This window comes from Dermochelys coriacea, chromosome 7, assembly GCF_009764565.3.
Source record: "Dermochelys coriacea isolate rDerCor1 chromosome 7, rDerCor1.pri.v4, whole genome shotgun sequence".
Classification (NCBI taxonomy): Eukaryota; Metazoa; Chordata; order Testudines; family Dermochelyidae; genus Dermochelys; species Dermochelys coriacea.
Window position 1 is genome coordinate 103,298,399 of NC_050074.1, and position 16,532 is coordinate 103,314,930.

A 16,532-nucleotide genomic window follows, 5' to 3' on the forward strand; every position below is an offset into this window, starting at 1 on the left:
CTTGATGGTGGCTAACACCTTCTTCCCCATGGTTTCAAACATGTCAGAGGGGGAGAATCTGTCCTGCTTCTCTGGTTCAAGTTTTTCATGATCCAAAGCCAAGCTCCCCTTCTTTGAAGGATGATGAAATTCATGGAAGGAAATGAAGATCTTTATCACTTTTGTGCTATTCATCCCTTTAACTCTTCCAAACTACAGCTGGAAAGGAAGTGGAGGACAACATTTTTAAAACAGCCCAGTTCTTCCTCTTGGGAAGAATAGTTTCAAAGATAAAACATCCTTGCCAAATTACAGCTGAAGAACCAGGGATGGAACCTTGAAACTTCTCCCTTCCAACCGTGTAGAGGTGTCTCTGGAAGAGTCTCAGCTGATGTGGAGGAAGCAGAGGTCCCAAACTCCGGGCCCTTTTCTCTGACATTGTGAGGGTCCACAGGATGGGAGCAATTGTGGTAGAGCTCCCTTTCTGTGGCTCCTGAAAGGGTCTGCTTCTACAGACAAAAGACAGTTCAGTGGCTAGGGTTCTAGCCTGGGACTAAAGAGACCAGTATTCAATTTCCTGTTCTGCTACAAGCTTCCACTGTGGGCTAGTCTCTCTGTGCCTCAGTTCCCTATCTGTAAAATGGTAGGAAATAGTACCTTGCAGGGGTGTTGCGAGGATAAATATATTAAAGATGTGAGGTATTCAGATACTATAATAATGAGAGCCAGGTAAGCACCTAACATATCTAGAGAGCCCCTCTTGGTCTTCAGCTTTCTCCATTTGGCCTGCTTGTCCTGATAAGTGATAGAGAGAATGATTTTGCCCTTAGGAGAGAGTGGGGAGAATTTTTTTCTTTGCTGATGTCCCAAAACCAGCCTTAAAAGGTGTGGTTGCAGCTCTGCTTGTACCCCTGGAGACAGAGAAACTGGCATGAAGACAGGAGGGGTATGGGACAAGTGCTGGAGCCACCTGGACAAGTCTGAACTGCCTCAAATATTTCTGAGTAGAGAGGTGCAGTCCAATTGTTTCAATGTGGAGGACAGGTCAGGATTCAAAAAGAATGATTAAGGCAGATAAATGACAGTGACGGCTATATTTAGCTATTTGCAAATATCATTCAGTGTATACATTGGCTCAGCTCCGTACTGGCAAATATATCTGGAAAATATGATTTGACAAAGGAGAAACTATATGTCCTTGCAAAATAACTGACCTTTTCTTTTAAGACAGAGCAGGTTAATGTCATTTTAAATGAAAACTGATTTCCCTTTCACCAGTGTAAGGAAAGCAAATACGGTGAAGTTAAGCCCACCTTTTAGAAGATGGATAGGTTGATTCAATTAGCTAAATGGAGATCTGCTATCTGAAGACAGAAAATTCTGCTTGGAAGGATCTTAATATGAATAATTTAGTTGTCAAGAGTCCTAAATGGCAACACCAATATGTAGCCAAGTGAAGAGTACTACTATTTTGCTCAGGCTGTACTCACTTTGAGAGACTTCTGGCTATTTCTCTGCAAAAGTGAGCCAAGACCTAGGCCACTTGTCTCCATTATGTAACCTAATTAAAAGTTTAAATGCCTGTGTTCTCATGCAAGACTACATCATATATAAAGTTTTCTTTCCCTCTTCTCATATTGACCTAAGGTTTTTTATTCTTCTCATCTCTTTCCCTTTCTAATCTTTCTTCTCTCTCAATAATTGCTCCCATTCTCGTTTCTCTCTTACATATTGTGTTAGGAAGGAGCTCTCTATTGGGTCCATAAACTCTTTACTTGATGTTGGGTGCTTGTGTTTGTTTGGATAATTGAAATGTCCCAACAGAGCTGGTCTGCCCACTCCATAATCCTCTTTCAATTCTCTGTCATAATCTCTTCAATGAGATACTCCTAATCAGATAGAAAAACAGCCAACTCCTTTCTGCAGTTTACTCCCTTTGCTATCTTTAATTTTGAGTTCTAATGTTTCTGCCCCATCCATTGTTAAAAATACCTTCCATATACCAATCATAATAAAAAAAGGAAATTTTTTACTCTCAGTAGATGGTAGAACATGGAGTAGTGGCCTGAAGCTAAGAAAAGAAAAATATACACAATATATAAACAATATACTATATAAGGGGGCAAATGGAGGTTATTTGCCAGGAATAATTCTGTTTTCTGCATTTGCTGCCTCTACAGACACAGCAGGAGTTGCGTGTCTAGCCTCAAAATATTTTTGAACAGTAGTGGGCACTTGGGCCTGGTCCACACTAGAAAATTAATTTGACTTACCTATGTTGCTCAAGGGTGTGAAAAATCCACACCCCCTCAGTGGCATAATTAAGCTGACCTAGCCCCCAGTGGTGCAGCTGTGCTGCTGTAGCTTTTGAAGTGTAGAGAAGCCCTTAGAAGGCATACACAATCACTCTGAGAATGAAACATTTGGAGTAAATCTAAGTACCGCCTTATCTTTGTGGAAAAAGGTAAAAGTTGGGTTGGCCTTAAAGCACTGTATGTCTGAGACCTTTCTGGCAGAGATGATGACAACTAAGAATGAAACATTCTGAGAGAGAGTGAATACAGGTTTTTATGAGTTCAGAAGTTTGGTTAAATTCAAATTCCAAGGTCCAACTGACTCTCACGTAAAGGGCATCTGTTTTTAATAACTTTTAAATTACATTCTGATCCTTTTCTCAGGGACAAGGTAGATAGAAAAAGCAAATAAGTAAAAGTTAGTAGTTGCTAGGGATAACTGTGATTTCAGAGTCAAGAGAAAGTCCAACATAATTGAAATTAGACAAGAAACGAGGCCAAGGTGCCTGTCTCCAGCAGAAACCTTTTCAAGTTCCATTTGACAGCATATCACCACCTGTTGAAAGGCATTCTGGACTCCAACAGGACTGCCTCAATCTCTGTAGACAAGCACAGGATGTGCCTTAGAAGCACAGCTGCCATGCTACCAGGTGAGATTATCTGATGGGATTAGAATTCTTGATTTGGGGAAGAGATTAGTAGATTAGAAGGCCAGAAGGAACAATTATGATTGTCTAGTCTGACCTCTTGTATAGCGCAGGCTGGCCACAGGACTTCCCTGAATTAATTTATGTTTGAACTAAAGCATATCTTTTAGAAAAATATTCAATCTTGATTTAAAGATTTCCATTGACGGTGAATCTTGATCTAAGAAAAGGACCAGAAGCTCTGAGAATGAGGACTGCAATATCTAGACCAGTGCAAGTATAACCAACCTGGATCCATCCTCTCCAATATATGGCAGTGCTCTTGGGATGAGAAGCCATAAAAGGAAGACATAAAAAAATCCATTTCCCTCACTGTTAACTTAATAAATGTGCAGACTGCCATTTAAATCCATCCCTGTGCCTATCATTGACCTGTGTGTGCTAATCGAATTTCCTATCTATCCTCTGTAGGCATTTCTAAGGTGCCCACCACCTGTTTCCACATCTGTTTCCACACTTCATTGAGACTTAGCTTTGCCCCTTTCAACCTTTCCTTATCACTTCTTGGCAGGATGCATGGTGCCTCATCCAATGCAGAGCAACTGTGCAGACACCCAGGGGATCAGACTCTTCCTCTGCAGCTGCCAGCACAGCTCCTCATGTGTAGATGTGAACATATACAACCTCTGAGCTATCAAGGTATGGGGCCACTGAGTTCACTCAATGTACAGACCAGCAGATTGTGAATGCTGGTGAATTCTACCTTCAAAATATATCAGATATGTGTTGACACATGCTCCATCCTAAGAGCTGAGACTAGGCCATCAATGTTTGATAGTGTCTGCAGTTGTGAAATGAACTCATAAATCACGCATGAAGAATGAAAAAAGATTTTCCAAAATTTGCAGCAGTCCCATAACCCATGTTGTTGTCACCCAGAAAACAGCAAGTAAAATAAAGTAAATTGCTGTTATATACTGTCTATTATTTATCTAAGTATTTATACAATATTCATCACTGAGCATCTCCATGACTAGATGATAAGGACCTTTGGTATGTACTAGTTTAAAAATGAAAAAATCCACTCTAAGGATTCCAAATTGAAATCAATAGCAACAGACAAGACAGGTTGCTGATTCCAACAGCTAAAATATGTCAGTGCAATAGTGATGTATCTGAGATATGTCAAATGCTGTGCTTAGATTCAGTCAAAATATGACTACGAAAAGACCCTAATATTCACACAGTTGACTGCACTGTGCCAAACAGATGAGGCACATTGGAAATGTATGCAAAATGTGTCTTCCGGTTGAGAAGAAGCTAGGAAAACTCCTCCTGCTTGATCTAGTAGAGCGAATCTCCCTTTTAATAAACCTAGGGCTTGACCCCAAACCAACTGAAGTCAATGGAAAAACTCTAATTTCAATAGTTTTTGTGCCACACCCATGGAGAGCACAAGGATTCTGATTTAAGTTTTTGAGTTTTTGCTGAGGTCTGTTCAGGGCACACACAACAAAACTCCAGCTACCAGACAGGATCCTGCTAACAGGGAAGTTTGCGCTAGTAGTCATGACAAAGACTAACACAGAGAAGAGACCATTACATGTATTTCTTGAGGACAAAGTTTTAAACCAATAAAATCAAAATACATGCCCCTCCTGAGCTTCCAAGGATATGGTGACTACTCTAGCAAAAAACAGATTAATTTTTAATTTAATAAATAAAACTTCAGTATTTAAATAAACCAGTGGAGTGGTCCTGGTAAATTGGAAATTTGCAAAGAAGGGTGGGTTTCAAAGAAGAGATACACTATAATGAATATCTTTAAATACAGCCACCAGTGAATTGATGAAAATGTATGTATGTTTCTGTTAAAAATGGCTTTCGAAAAATTATTCCTGGGGGAATTCTGTGCCACTGTGCAATGCAGAATGGGGGTTGCTACTAGGGGCCGCTGAACCTAGCTGAGCCCAGCTCACAAACAGAAGACACTGTTGGTGGGAGGGGGATGGAGCTGGAGGACTCTGGGCAGCTACAGTTCCCAGCATGCCCTGAAGGAAGGAGGCAGCGTGCAGGAAACTTCACACAAGCCTAGGACCCAGCATCAGACTGTTTCTCTGTCTGGATCCCTGGGCTCTGGGAGTGTTTGAGCTGCGGGGGCCTCCACAGCTGGGGGGCATAGGACTGTAGGTGTCTGGGCTGGGGGGGGGGGGGTTCCCCATGGTTGGGCTCTCGGGGAAGGGGGTGTAGGTGTCTGGCCTCCCGGTTGGGCTCTGGATAGGGGAGGGGCAGAGAAACAGGAACTGGATTGTAGTTGGGATTTCTTTAACTCTCTACTCCTGGGGGAATTTTTTGTGTGTCTGCATTGTTACAGACAGGGTTTTTGAAAGGTACTTTGAAATAAATTAACAAAATAATTAAAACTGGGGTGATTATATGTAGTGTTGTTCTGACAAATTAAATATGCAGAATTTTAAAATATGGTACACAGAATTTTTAATTTTTTGGTGCAGAATTCCCCCAGGAATAAAGAATATGTAATTGACATATATAAAATGACTGCACGAACTATATCGTGCAGACGATAACTGAAACCACATAGAAGAACCATCAGAATCTCACATGACCAGCTACTAGAAGAATCCATGCTATGAATAGTGCAACTGAATTTTCTTTAATTATATCAACTATTGTATTTTTCAAAAGGCCATATATAAAAATCTTACAGAAAGTCTATACAAAATACCATTAGTCTGCTCTTTTTGTTTAGTAAAATATCTACTTTTGGTACACTAATGAATGTTTTAAAGAGTATGGCATTTTTTCTAAGAGTTATTTTAAGTCTAAAAACAAAATAAACTGTCAAAATGACCCTTCTGTATTGTAAAAAATGTCAGAGTTATTGCCCACAATTAAATAAAACTCTGTTAACATTACCGTTTCTGAAAGGATCACTGCTTCAGATTGTTGCAGAGAAATATCGGTAGATTTCAATTCTTTATCAAATATCTCCTGGTGTTTGCTGTTCCTTTTTTCCTTCTTCTTTTCCTTCTTATCTAGGTCATCTTTGTCCAATTTATCTTGAGACCTAGAATGCATCTTTTTTGGCAGAAGAGGTTCAAGCACAAACCTGAAGGAAAATTTGGTTTATTTAGACCAATGAAATATTACTGTCAAACAACAAATTTTAATTTCTCCAGTTCCCAACAACAGAATAATTTTAGTCCAGAGATCTTTCGTTAACCAAGTAAGGCTCATTATAACGACGGGGAAAGAAGGTAATTGTAATTGTCTCATGCTAAAATTTAATGCAGAACTGTTAATGAACAGTATTGTGTACCTCCCAGTTCTGAAGTAAATTTACTGTTAGATGGTTACACACACTGATAAGCAGCTCTCTGTGTGTTTATATATCATCACATTTATAGATCACACCATCATCCACTACACATGTACAGCCTACTTCATTCACTGCAAATCTTAGTAATTCACAAATGATCATAATGCAAATTGATGAAGTTCTATTTCATGAATATAGGCAGTACTTGTACATACACTTTACAGTGTGTATATCATATACAGTGATCATATACATATGCATACTGTGTATACATGTACACAAAAAAGTACATTAAAAGATTATTATTAAGGTTGCAAAGTCAAGCACTGAAAAGTTAGGAAATGCCAGAACTAATGTTGCCTCCGCAACCTTAATTCGGCACCCTTGTGCATATGCATTATGATAAAGACTCTAATTACACAATCACATACTATTTTCTCTATAGGACTCCTGCCTCATTCAATACTCAGGACAGACATGCTCGGAGTATGAATCATGGTTATGCAGAGAAGGAGGCTATTGTCTGCTGGCCCCCTGCTTCATTTGTTGCAGAAGTTGGAAGGTGTATAGTGACTAGAGCTGGTAGAAAATTTTCCAGTGCAACAGTTTTGAAGTTTGACTAACTGGTTCCCTGTTGTCTCGCCTTGAACCCAAAATGCCTGCTCTTAGTTCAGGTGCCCAAACCTGGACCCAGGACAACCCACAGCTCAGAGCTGCTGCAATTGCAGGGAAATTCCTGCTCTGCCCAATGCTAGATCATGCCCAGTACAGACGGAATCTTTGGGAAATTTAGCTGCAGTCTAGCAAGTGTCTACTACATGTGTGCAAAATGCGATTTTTCAAAGGCTTATAGCTTAGCTGGCTTGGGATGGGTGGATCTTCACAGGCACAGCAAAAGACTCACCTCCTTGCCAAATTTTTGGTCCCTGCTCCAAAGAATGGATGCATTAGAGATTGTCAAAGAAAAGGTTCCCGGAATTTTTTTTACACGGGCATAACAATGTATTTTTCCCTTGTTTTGTTTTCAGGAATCTGAACAGTTTCAGCTGAAATCTTCCAAAGAAAATTCAATCTGAGGCAGACATCTGGCATGGAAAATTCAACCCACATGGGTTAAAGGTTGGCAAAGTTATAAGCAACTGAAAACAGGGTTTATAATGGGAAGTGTCAGGCAACCTTAATTATAAGCCGTGGTACCAACTGCATGTATAACAACATAATGCATAATATGTGATTAGATGTGTATGTGTATGCATATATTTACAGACTGTGATGTTTGTGCATACACTGTACTGTGAGGATAAGAGAGCAATTCCAAGCTTCTGATGCTATAAAAAAAGATCGAAGGATGACAAGTTAGTGAAAGTCTTTAGGTTCGGTTATTTATTGCCAATAACTAAGGGCAAGGTTGATTTCTGAATAGTAGATGAATTTTCATAACTGGAACAGTACAAATCTCAGGCATTTGGTAAACAGACATGCATTTTGAGTGTGTGAATGTATGCAAGGCTGGTACCCTACTATCATAACCTCTCTTTGAAAAGATTACATTTTTACCCTTCACAGTTGACTATTTTTTGCTCCAACTGTACAGCAGAAGCCTTTAGGGTTTTAATGAACTTTTTAAATGAACTTTTAAAAGAAAATTATAAACAGTTCAATATTTAAACATGTTTTTAAATTTTGTTATTTAAATACGCCAAGGAAAACTCTATGGAACATTTGAATGATATTTTTCTGTTTTGAGTCCATTGGCTTAAATTTCCAGAAAATTAAAGATCTAAACATACTATGACTCCTTTTGGGCTAATTTTTCAGGTATAATGTGCAGTATAAAAGGTAATTTTTTCTACAAAATTAGCTTAAAAAAGATAAATTTCAGACTAAAAATTATTTTGATATGTATTTGATCTTATGAAAGATGAAGAGAACACAACCTAGGTTAAACATTATACTAAAGAATTTATAAAAACAAATTAAAATTATCACATGGCAGAAAGACAAACTGTGTGATACAAAGTCAATCTTCTTTATGAGAAAGCTTTCTTCATAAGGAAGAAAAGTATATACTGAGCTATAATGCCTGCATCTCTAGGGTCTGATCCTGCACTGGGATCCACTAGTGTGGACCTCCCACTGACCTTGAGAAATCCCCTGATGTTATCTGAGGTTCAAAGGCTCAGGGTTGTGTACTAGAGGTTTCCAGTGTATAATCAAGGATTATATTTGCATAACATATATAGTATACATATATATTTCAACATGGTGACTGTGATGGGGTGTACCAGGCCCTTTCAGGCCCTCAGGAAGACCCCGCAGTCCTACCACACCCCACCACAGAAAAAAGGCAATAGAGTAGGGTCCTCTAAGTGGCCTAGAGAGGCTGAAGGGAGGCAGCCAATCAGAACCTAGAAGGCTCATATAAAAGGAGTTGCAGGGCCTGGATAGCTCAGTTGCTGGCTGGAGCCAGAGGAGGAAGTACAATGTTCCTGGAAGGCTGAGGAAGCTGCTGCTGCTGCAGCTGCAGCTGCAGCTGCAGCAGCAGGACAGAGCAGTTGTTGGCTGGAAACAGAAGAAGTGGAAGGCTTGAAGATTCCACAGGTACGTAGAATGGGGAGAAACCCTGCCTACGCAGGGATAGGACTGTGAAGCTCTCCAGGCACAGAGGCCTAGGAGAGAGAGACTTGACAAGAAGGGCCAAAGACTGTTAAAAGCTAATGAGGTAAAGCGCCTGTGAGAAAGAACCCTGAGAGAACAGGATAGAGATTGTTACAGACTCTCTAAGCAAGGAGGCTTGGGAGAGACCCTGCTTAAACACGGGAACAGGCCAAGGACCCAAGAAGCTGATGGGACAGAGTGGGAAGCAGCCCAAGGAATGCAAGAATAAACACTAGCGAAGGAAGCAACAGGTGACTACTAGTTGTAGGGTCTCTGGGTTAGGACCCAGAGTAGTGGGTGGGGCCGGATCCCTCCACCAGACACATGCTGAGTGGCAAAGGGCTGAGGAGGCAACAAGTTTTGTGTGGAGCCCAAGAAGGTAGAAAGTGCTCAAAGAGGCCCAGAGATGGGACTGAGGATCTCGGGGAGGGACGAACCGTTCGTTGGAAGGGAAGGGGTTTATTTTCTATTTGTTTCACATATAGGCTGAGTCACTGAAATAACATCTGAAAAGAGAAACTGCTGTGGAGGGCACCACAAAAGAAGAGTACAGGCAAAAAAAGAGTACAGCAGGAGGCACTTGCAGTCCACATTTTTACAGTGACAAAGAAATATGCAGTACGTATTACAGGCAGGATTATTCATATTTACTACATTATAGTATTTCCAAAGAATGGAAACTGAGAATACTAAGATATGATAATATGCATCTATAAATCAGCTACTGCCCACTATTCAAATATTCAACGTATTTTGTACTGGACGGTCTATATTGAAGAAAATGCGTAAGGAATTTATGCTAGTAACATTCATTTGCATCGATGAAAACAGACTCTCCTTGGGGTTTATCTTCTTAAGAGCCTAGTTCCAAAATTACTGAGTCTTGTTGTTTTGTTTTTTACAATCCTTTTTCAAGTACATTTTGGCAATCCTGAAATCAGAGCTACTGCCTCCATTGTTAATCTGTAACTTTTATCAGCAATGGTGTGAATTTTTAAAGCTATGTTTTAATCTAAACTAAGACTATAATGAACCTTCTGCAATATGTTGACCCATTCAAAACTCGTATTAGACTTACAAAAATGTTGCTAAATAATTATGTAAAACACTGACCTGATTTAAAAAAAAAAATGAAGAACTGGTTGGAAATCTTCAGATGAAATGTTTTTCCACTGGAAAATAATGATTTGCTAAAATTGAAATGTTCAATGGGAATGTGATTAAAATGAAATTCCAGTGGAAACATGGACACCACCTGCTACTGGAAATTTGGTTTCCTACCAGTTTCAGGCCTGGCAGTCTGCTGGGGAGCATGGGCTTCCAGGCTCCTAGCTCCTTGACAGCCTGGAGTTCCAGGATTTCAGACTCCAAGCTCCTTGGCATCACCAGCTACCAGCCAGACTACCAGTTTGACTGCCCCAGAGCCAGGGATTCCAGGGCTGAGGCTGTCCAGCTCCCCGTTTGGTGGGTTGCCACAGCTCTGCTCTGTTGGAGCATTGGAAACATTTTGAAAAGGTTGAAATGAAATGTTGCTTTTTCTAAATGAAATTTTGGAATTTCTGTTCTCTGGGAAATTTTCAAATTTCACTTTTTGTACTAAATTTTTGAGGACAATTTTTTTTAACTTTGGAATTTCCCACAGAATTGAAATGTCACTTTCTGACCAGCCCTTCTTAGAACTTAAGTTTGTTCATCAGACATCTGACAAAAGACATTCAAATCAGCACCTTGAAGAAGTGGGTCTGTGATGAGGTGGACTAGGCCCTGAGGCCCCCGCTGGAGGCCTGTGGCCCTGCCACACCCTATCACAGAAAAGGGCAGTAGAGAGGTCCTCCAAGCTGCTTACAGTGGCTGTTTGGGAAGCAGCCAATTAGGGCCCAGCAGGCTAGAAAAGAAGAGTTGCAGGGCCAGAGTGTGTTCAGCTCCTTGCTAGAGCTAGAGGAGTGCAGATGGTATGTGGCTGGCTGAGGGAGCTGCAGGACCTCAGACAAGGTAGTGCTGCCAGAAGCTGGGGAGAGCGAGAAGGAGCCCTGAGCTGGTTGCAGGGATTCCATCCAGACAAAGCCCTGAGGTAAGGGTGAAGACAGTACAGAGCTGCGGGGAAGTGGCCCAGGGAGCAGCACAACTTAGATAAAGGGACACAACTACAGTTGCTATCTACAGGATCCCTGGGCTGGAACATGGAGTAGTGGGTGGGCCCAGGTCCCCCTGAGCCTCCCATTAGAATCATAGAATCATAGAATATCAGGGTTGGAAGGGACCCCAGAAGGTCATCTAGTCCAACCCCCTGCTCAAAGCAGGACCAAGTCCCAGTTAAATCATCCTAGCCAGGGCTTTGTCAAGCCTGACCTTAAAAACCTCTAAGGAAGGAGATTCTACCACCTCCCTAGGTAACGCATTCCAGTGTTTCACCACCCTCTTAGTGAAAAAGTTTTTCCTAATATCCAATCTAAACCTCCCCCATTGCAACTTGAGACCATTAGTCACTGGGGGAAGTGGATTGGACATTGAGACACCTCAGAAGGGGGAACTCAACTCTTTTAGTGGCCCAGCTGAAGAGCTGGGGCCAGAAAGGCCCTGAGAGGGCAAAGTTATTGCCTCCAGGGAAGGAGTCCTGGCCTATTCTGGAGTAGGGACAAACTGAGAGGTGCAGGCACACACACTCGGCCAAGGAGGCACTCATGAGAGGTGAGTGCACCCAGGTACAGGGCCCTTACTAATTAACCTTATGATCAGGAACTGACTCACAAAAGGGTGAAATGACTTCCCTGAGGTTACAAAGCAGGCTAATGTCGGAGCTTGAATAGAACATGTCTCCTGGTCTTTGTGTTCTAACCCAGGAGTGATTACTACCATTTAGTTAGTGATTTAACTGCTTCTCTTCTGGGCACATTATTAATAATACTGCAATAGAAATCAGAAGTTATTTCTAGCATCAGGGCACCACTTGTGCTGGGAGCTGTACTGAGGCAGCCAGTAAACAGAAAAATTCTGTTTTGGGTCTCCCAAAATGGAATTTTTCTGGAAATCCCTTCCCATGAGAAATTTCATGCTTTTGACTTAACATCCCAATTCAGGACAATTCCCCCCACCCCCCCAAAACCACAAAATTTTCCATGGGAAGGGATTTCCATTTCCTGGCCAGCTCTACTAATTTCTTTAGGTCTTCCATCGTCTAATTTGTTTAGTCAAAAACTTTCTCCACTAATATTAATCCAGCATTGTATACTTTAATGTAACCTATTTCTCTACAACTCTATTTATGATTAAAATGCAGAACAGTTTATAATGTAGATGATTCTTAAAGAAAAAGACTTCTGCAAAACAAGCACTGGTTAGTGTTTGTACATTAAAATATTCTTTGGGAATCTCACTTTCCAATGGGGAACATTAAGACACTAGAAGTAACATCTTTTTTATTAAATATTTAAAGTACAATTCTGCTTGTCTTTTTTATTTTTCTTTCAGGATGCTATCAAACCTTGTATATCAAATTAATATACAATTCCTTAACTAATGACAATCATATCTAATTCCCTGAAATCACTCACAGGAAAACTTTATTCGAACCTCAGTCAGATTCAGGTATTTTATTGATAGACATACATACAATTTTAAGTTTATAGAATGTGTTTTGTCCAAGAGGAAGCATCCAGTCAGAGATAAGGTTTTGCATTTGAGTATCGTTTGGAGAACTTAGCTGATTGGATTGTGCCTGGTTGTACATTAGAATTACAAGTAAGTTTGATATTGTAGTTATGGACTCTGGGTGTATTTTGGTGTTATGATGTTTAGCTGTGATTGAGATTGGTGTGAATATGAATGTTAGCTTAATTGGCGATTTCTTTGATTATTATTTATTTATTTTTAAGAGAATGAACGGATGGGCTTTGCACTTCAACAACCTTACCTCTAAGTTAAAGTTTTTTGTTTAGTTGAATTTTCAAGGGCTTTAATAAGCATGGATAGCTATCAACACAGATATGCCTCCTCCACCTCTCAAACAAAGAAAAGCCCTGTATTTTTTTCATACCCACCACCTTGATTTCACTTAATGGCCCCCCACATAGAGGTATCATCCACTCCGACATCCCCCTGCAGAGCCCTGTTCCACTCAATGCTGACAATGAACAGACCAGACTGTCACCATACTTGCTCCATGCCCCCCAGCCCTGTTGCACGTTCCCATAGTCCTGGTCCTTAATATGCTCCTCTCACCATATCCACACTTCCTACCATTACCTGGTACTTCCTATTCACATTCAGCTTATAAATACATATGTATAATTACTGGTGAGTACCAACATTTACATGTATCAATATTGATACCTATAAACAATTTAAGAGCCCAAAATAACAAAGTTTGGTGTGGACCTTATAGGAAACCATACACTTTCAGCTTCTTAGACATCAGGCAATTTTAGGTGTCACCACTGTTTGAGAGAAAAGTGTCCTTTCAAGAATGTTTTAATAACTACATATTGATTTTGTTTCCGATCAGTGCTGTATTAAATGTGCAAAATACTGTTCCAATTAAAAGCATTTTTCTAAAATAGTGACTTCTGAAAAGACCCATTTTTTCCCAAGTCAAAGAATCTTCAAACATTTTGATCTCCAAGCCATGGGTAGAACTGTTTGTAGTAGCGTGTCTCCTGAAAGGCCAAACTTCTGGGGCTCAGTTCATTGGTGGATTAATGGGCCTAGCTGGACCTCACACAAATAAAGATCCAACTCTCATTGAAGTCCATAGGAATCTTTCAGTTGATTTTAATGGGAATTAGGCAGAACCTTTAACATCTGTGCCACCTTTATGACTTTGATTAAATTGCATTGGTGTAGGTGGTGACAGAATATTCCCCAGTCTCTGTTGGGAGAAGTTATATGAGTTTCACTACTTAACCTCAAGTAATTTTTCATGAGATTGCAGACCCAGTAAAATCATATTCACTTGTTCTCCCTATGGGGAGAACAGCGAGCTAGCTCTAGGTTTACTTAAAGTGAGCAGGGCACCTATACTGAATACCCTTTTAGGAGTGTAATGAGCAACTCCCCCCCCCCCCCCAAAAAACCCCTCCCCTATTTCCCTTTTATTACAAGTAAAAACCTGCATTAACTGTGTAATTAAACAAATTAAGCACCTTTCTAGACCGCCCAGTTTACCCATGTGACCATTTAGCAGCTGAATGTACTAAAGAAATGGCACCAAAATGAAGACAGAAATCCATTAGGTGTTTGCAGTTAAACTCTGAGAAGTGTTCATATAACTTCACCCACCACACCACCCTTACAGATATTTGGATTAAATGCGAGGTTGTGACACACAGGCCCATTTGTGGTTCACTATTCTGTATCAACAGCTCTCATCAGGCCTGACATACAAACTGGACAGTCTCTACGTAAAAGAATGAATGGACACAAATCAGACGTCAAGAATTATAACATTCAAAAACCAGTTGGAGAACACTTCAATCTCTCTGGTCACTCGATCACAGACCTAAGAGTGGCTATACTTCAACAAAAAAGCTTCAAAAACAGACTCCAACGAGAGACTGCTGAATTGGAATTAATTTGCAAACCGGATACAATTAACTTAGGCTTGAATAGAGACTGGGAATGGATGAGTCATTACACAAAGTAAAACTATTTCCCCATGGTATTTCTCCCTCCCACCCCACCCCCCACTGTTCCTCTGATATTCTTGTTAACTGCTGGAATTAGCCTACCTGCTTGTCACCATGAAAGGTTTTCCTCCTTTCCCCCCCCCTGCTGTTGGTGATGGCTTATCTTAAGTGATCACTCTCCTTACAGTGTGTATGATAAACCCATTGTTTCATGTTCTCTGTGTGTGTGTATATAAATCTCTCCTCTGTTTTTTCCACCAAATGCATCCGATGAAGTGAGCTGTAGCTCACGAAAGCTTATGCTCTAATAAATTTGTTAGTCTCTAAGGTGCCACAAGTACTCCTTTTCTTTTTGTGAATACAGACTAACACGGCTGCTACTCTGAAACCACAGATTGACAAGAGTGTTAAGTATGAGTATCTAAAAGGCATCACGTAAGATATCACTGAAAACTAACTCCTCCCTGATCATTAATAGTCTTGCATGACATATGTACAGGGTGTGTACAAAAAGTTAAGGGTATGTGCTAGAATTATGTTCCTAAAATGCACAAGCCCAAGGTCCTAACTGAAAGTCCATCATGGAAAGAAGAAAGATTGGTAAGAAATCTACCTTGTACCAACCAAGGCTGTAGCTTATTTAGTTAAATCTTAGCCATTAGACAGCATATTTTCCTTTAATTTGCTTGTAAACATTTTGTCTTTATCCCTTGTACCTGAACTCACTTAAAACCTCTTTGTTAATAAACTTGTTTTACTTTTAAGCTAAACCAACCCAGTGTTATGCTTGTATTGAAGTGAATGTTAAGTTCAGTTAAGGCAACAAGTTGCCGTGATTTTATCTCTTTAAAGGAGCAACAGACATTATTAAGTCTCAGTGTTCCAGGAGAGGGCTGGACAGTTCAGGACAGATGGTTTTGGGGAAATTAGGGACGGGGGGCATGGTGGGGTCACCCTGCAATTAGTAACCATGACTGGTCAAGACCAGGATGGGGCTGTTGTGTTGTAGGCAGGCTGCTGGGGTCAGAGTGATGAACCAGGGTTGCACAGCTCACAGACACTCAGTGCATTCTTCTATGCTTACTGGGAGTGTCCATACAAGGAGCTACAGCATTTAAGAATTACAGGACAAGTGGTGACACAACCTCTCATTGGTCTGAATTGCAACCCAGAACATGACAGATGTACAGCCTAGCAAAAGTCAAAGGTTTTTGTGCATATTAAGCTATAGGTATGTTCAACTTTCCAAGGCACTATGAGCCTGAGCCAAATTCCATTAAAATAAAATGAAAAACTCCCATTAATTTTAATGAGCCTTGGATCAGGCCCTATTTCACAATGAGCTTCAAAACTAAGTTTTTTTTTTTTCTTTTTCTGGTGATGAAATGTATCCAGTAGGTTGTCGTGCTATTTATTAAACTGCCTTGGGGCTCGTTCGCTGTGTCAGCTGAGCTGCAAAGAGCCTTGTTAGTTTCACTTTTCTGTTCAGGCTCAACTGAGTTCACACACACAGCTGACTTCAGGGGAAGGGGAGGGACCAACCTACATGGCTATAAAAGAAACTTGTAACTGTAATTCTTTGTAATAGTTCCATGTGTAAAAAGCTTACATATAGAAGATGACTTGCATTATAGAGCTTTCTTCTGAATTGCACAACCTCTATGAAGCAGGATTAAAAAGGAAACAGACTGGAGGAGGAGAACAAGGTAAAACGGATTCCAATGGAATAATCCCAAAACTGTCCTCAACATGTGTGCCCCCCGCCACAAACACACAGCCTGCCAAATGGTATGTACAATGGCAGAGCTGGGGTAGAGGTGCAAAATGGAAAAAGCTGAAAGAGGCAAAAATGTAAAAGGCTTAGAGGAGAGATAAGAGCCAAATATGCAGACATGGAAAGAGTAACTTTTCCATGAGGAGTGAGAAATAGAGAATGACACTTTTATGGTGGCAGCACACAGCCAGTTCCTCCCTAGCCTTGTATGGATATAGT

The 16,532-nt window shown here is 40.5% G+C and overlaps 1 protein-coding gene across 1 annotated transcript in view; it reads right to left on the bottom strand.

Annotated features, from left to right (window-relative positions):
• The window catches only part of DOCK1 (dedicator of cytokinesis 1), a 578,721-nt gene that overhangs the window by 18,993 nt on the left and 543,196 nt on the right, over positions 1 to 16,532 (bottom strand). The window contains 1 exon segment of the mRNA XM_038408546.2: positions 5,858 to 6,050. Within this exon segment, the coding sequence (XP_038264474.1) occupies positions 5,858 to 6,050 (193 nt within the window).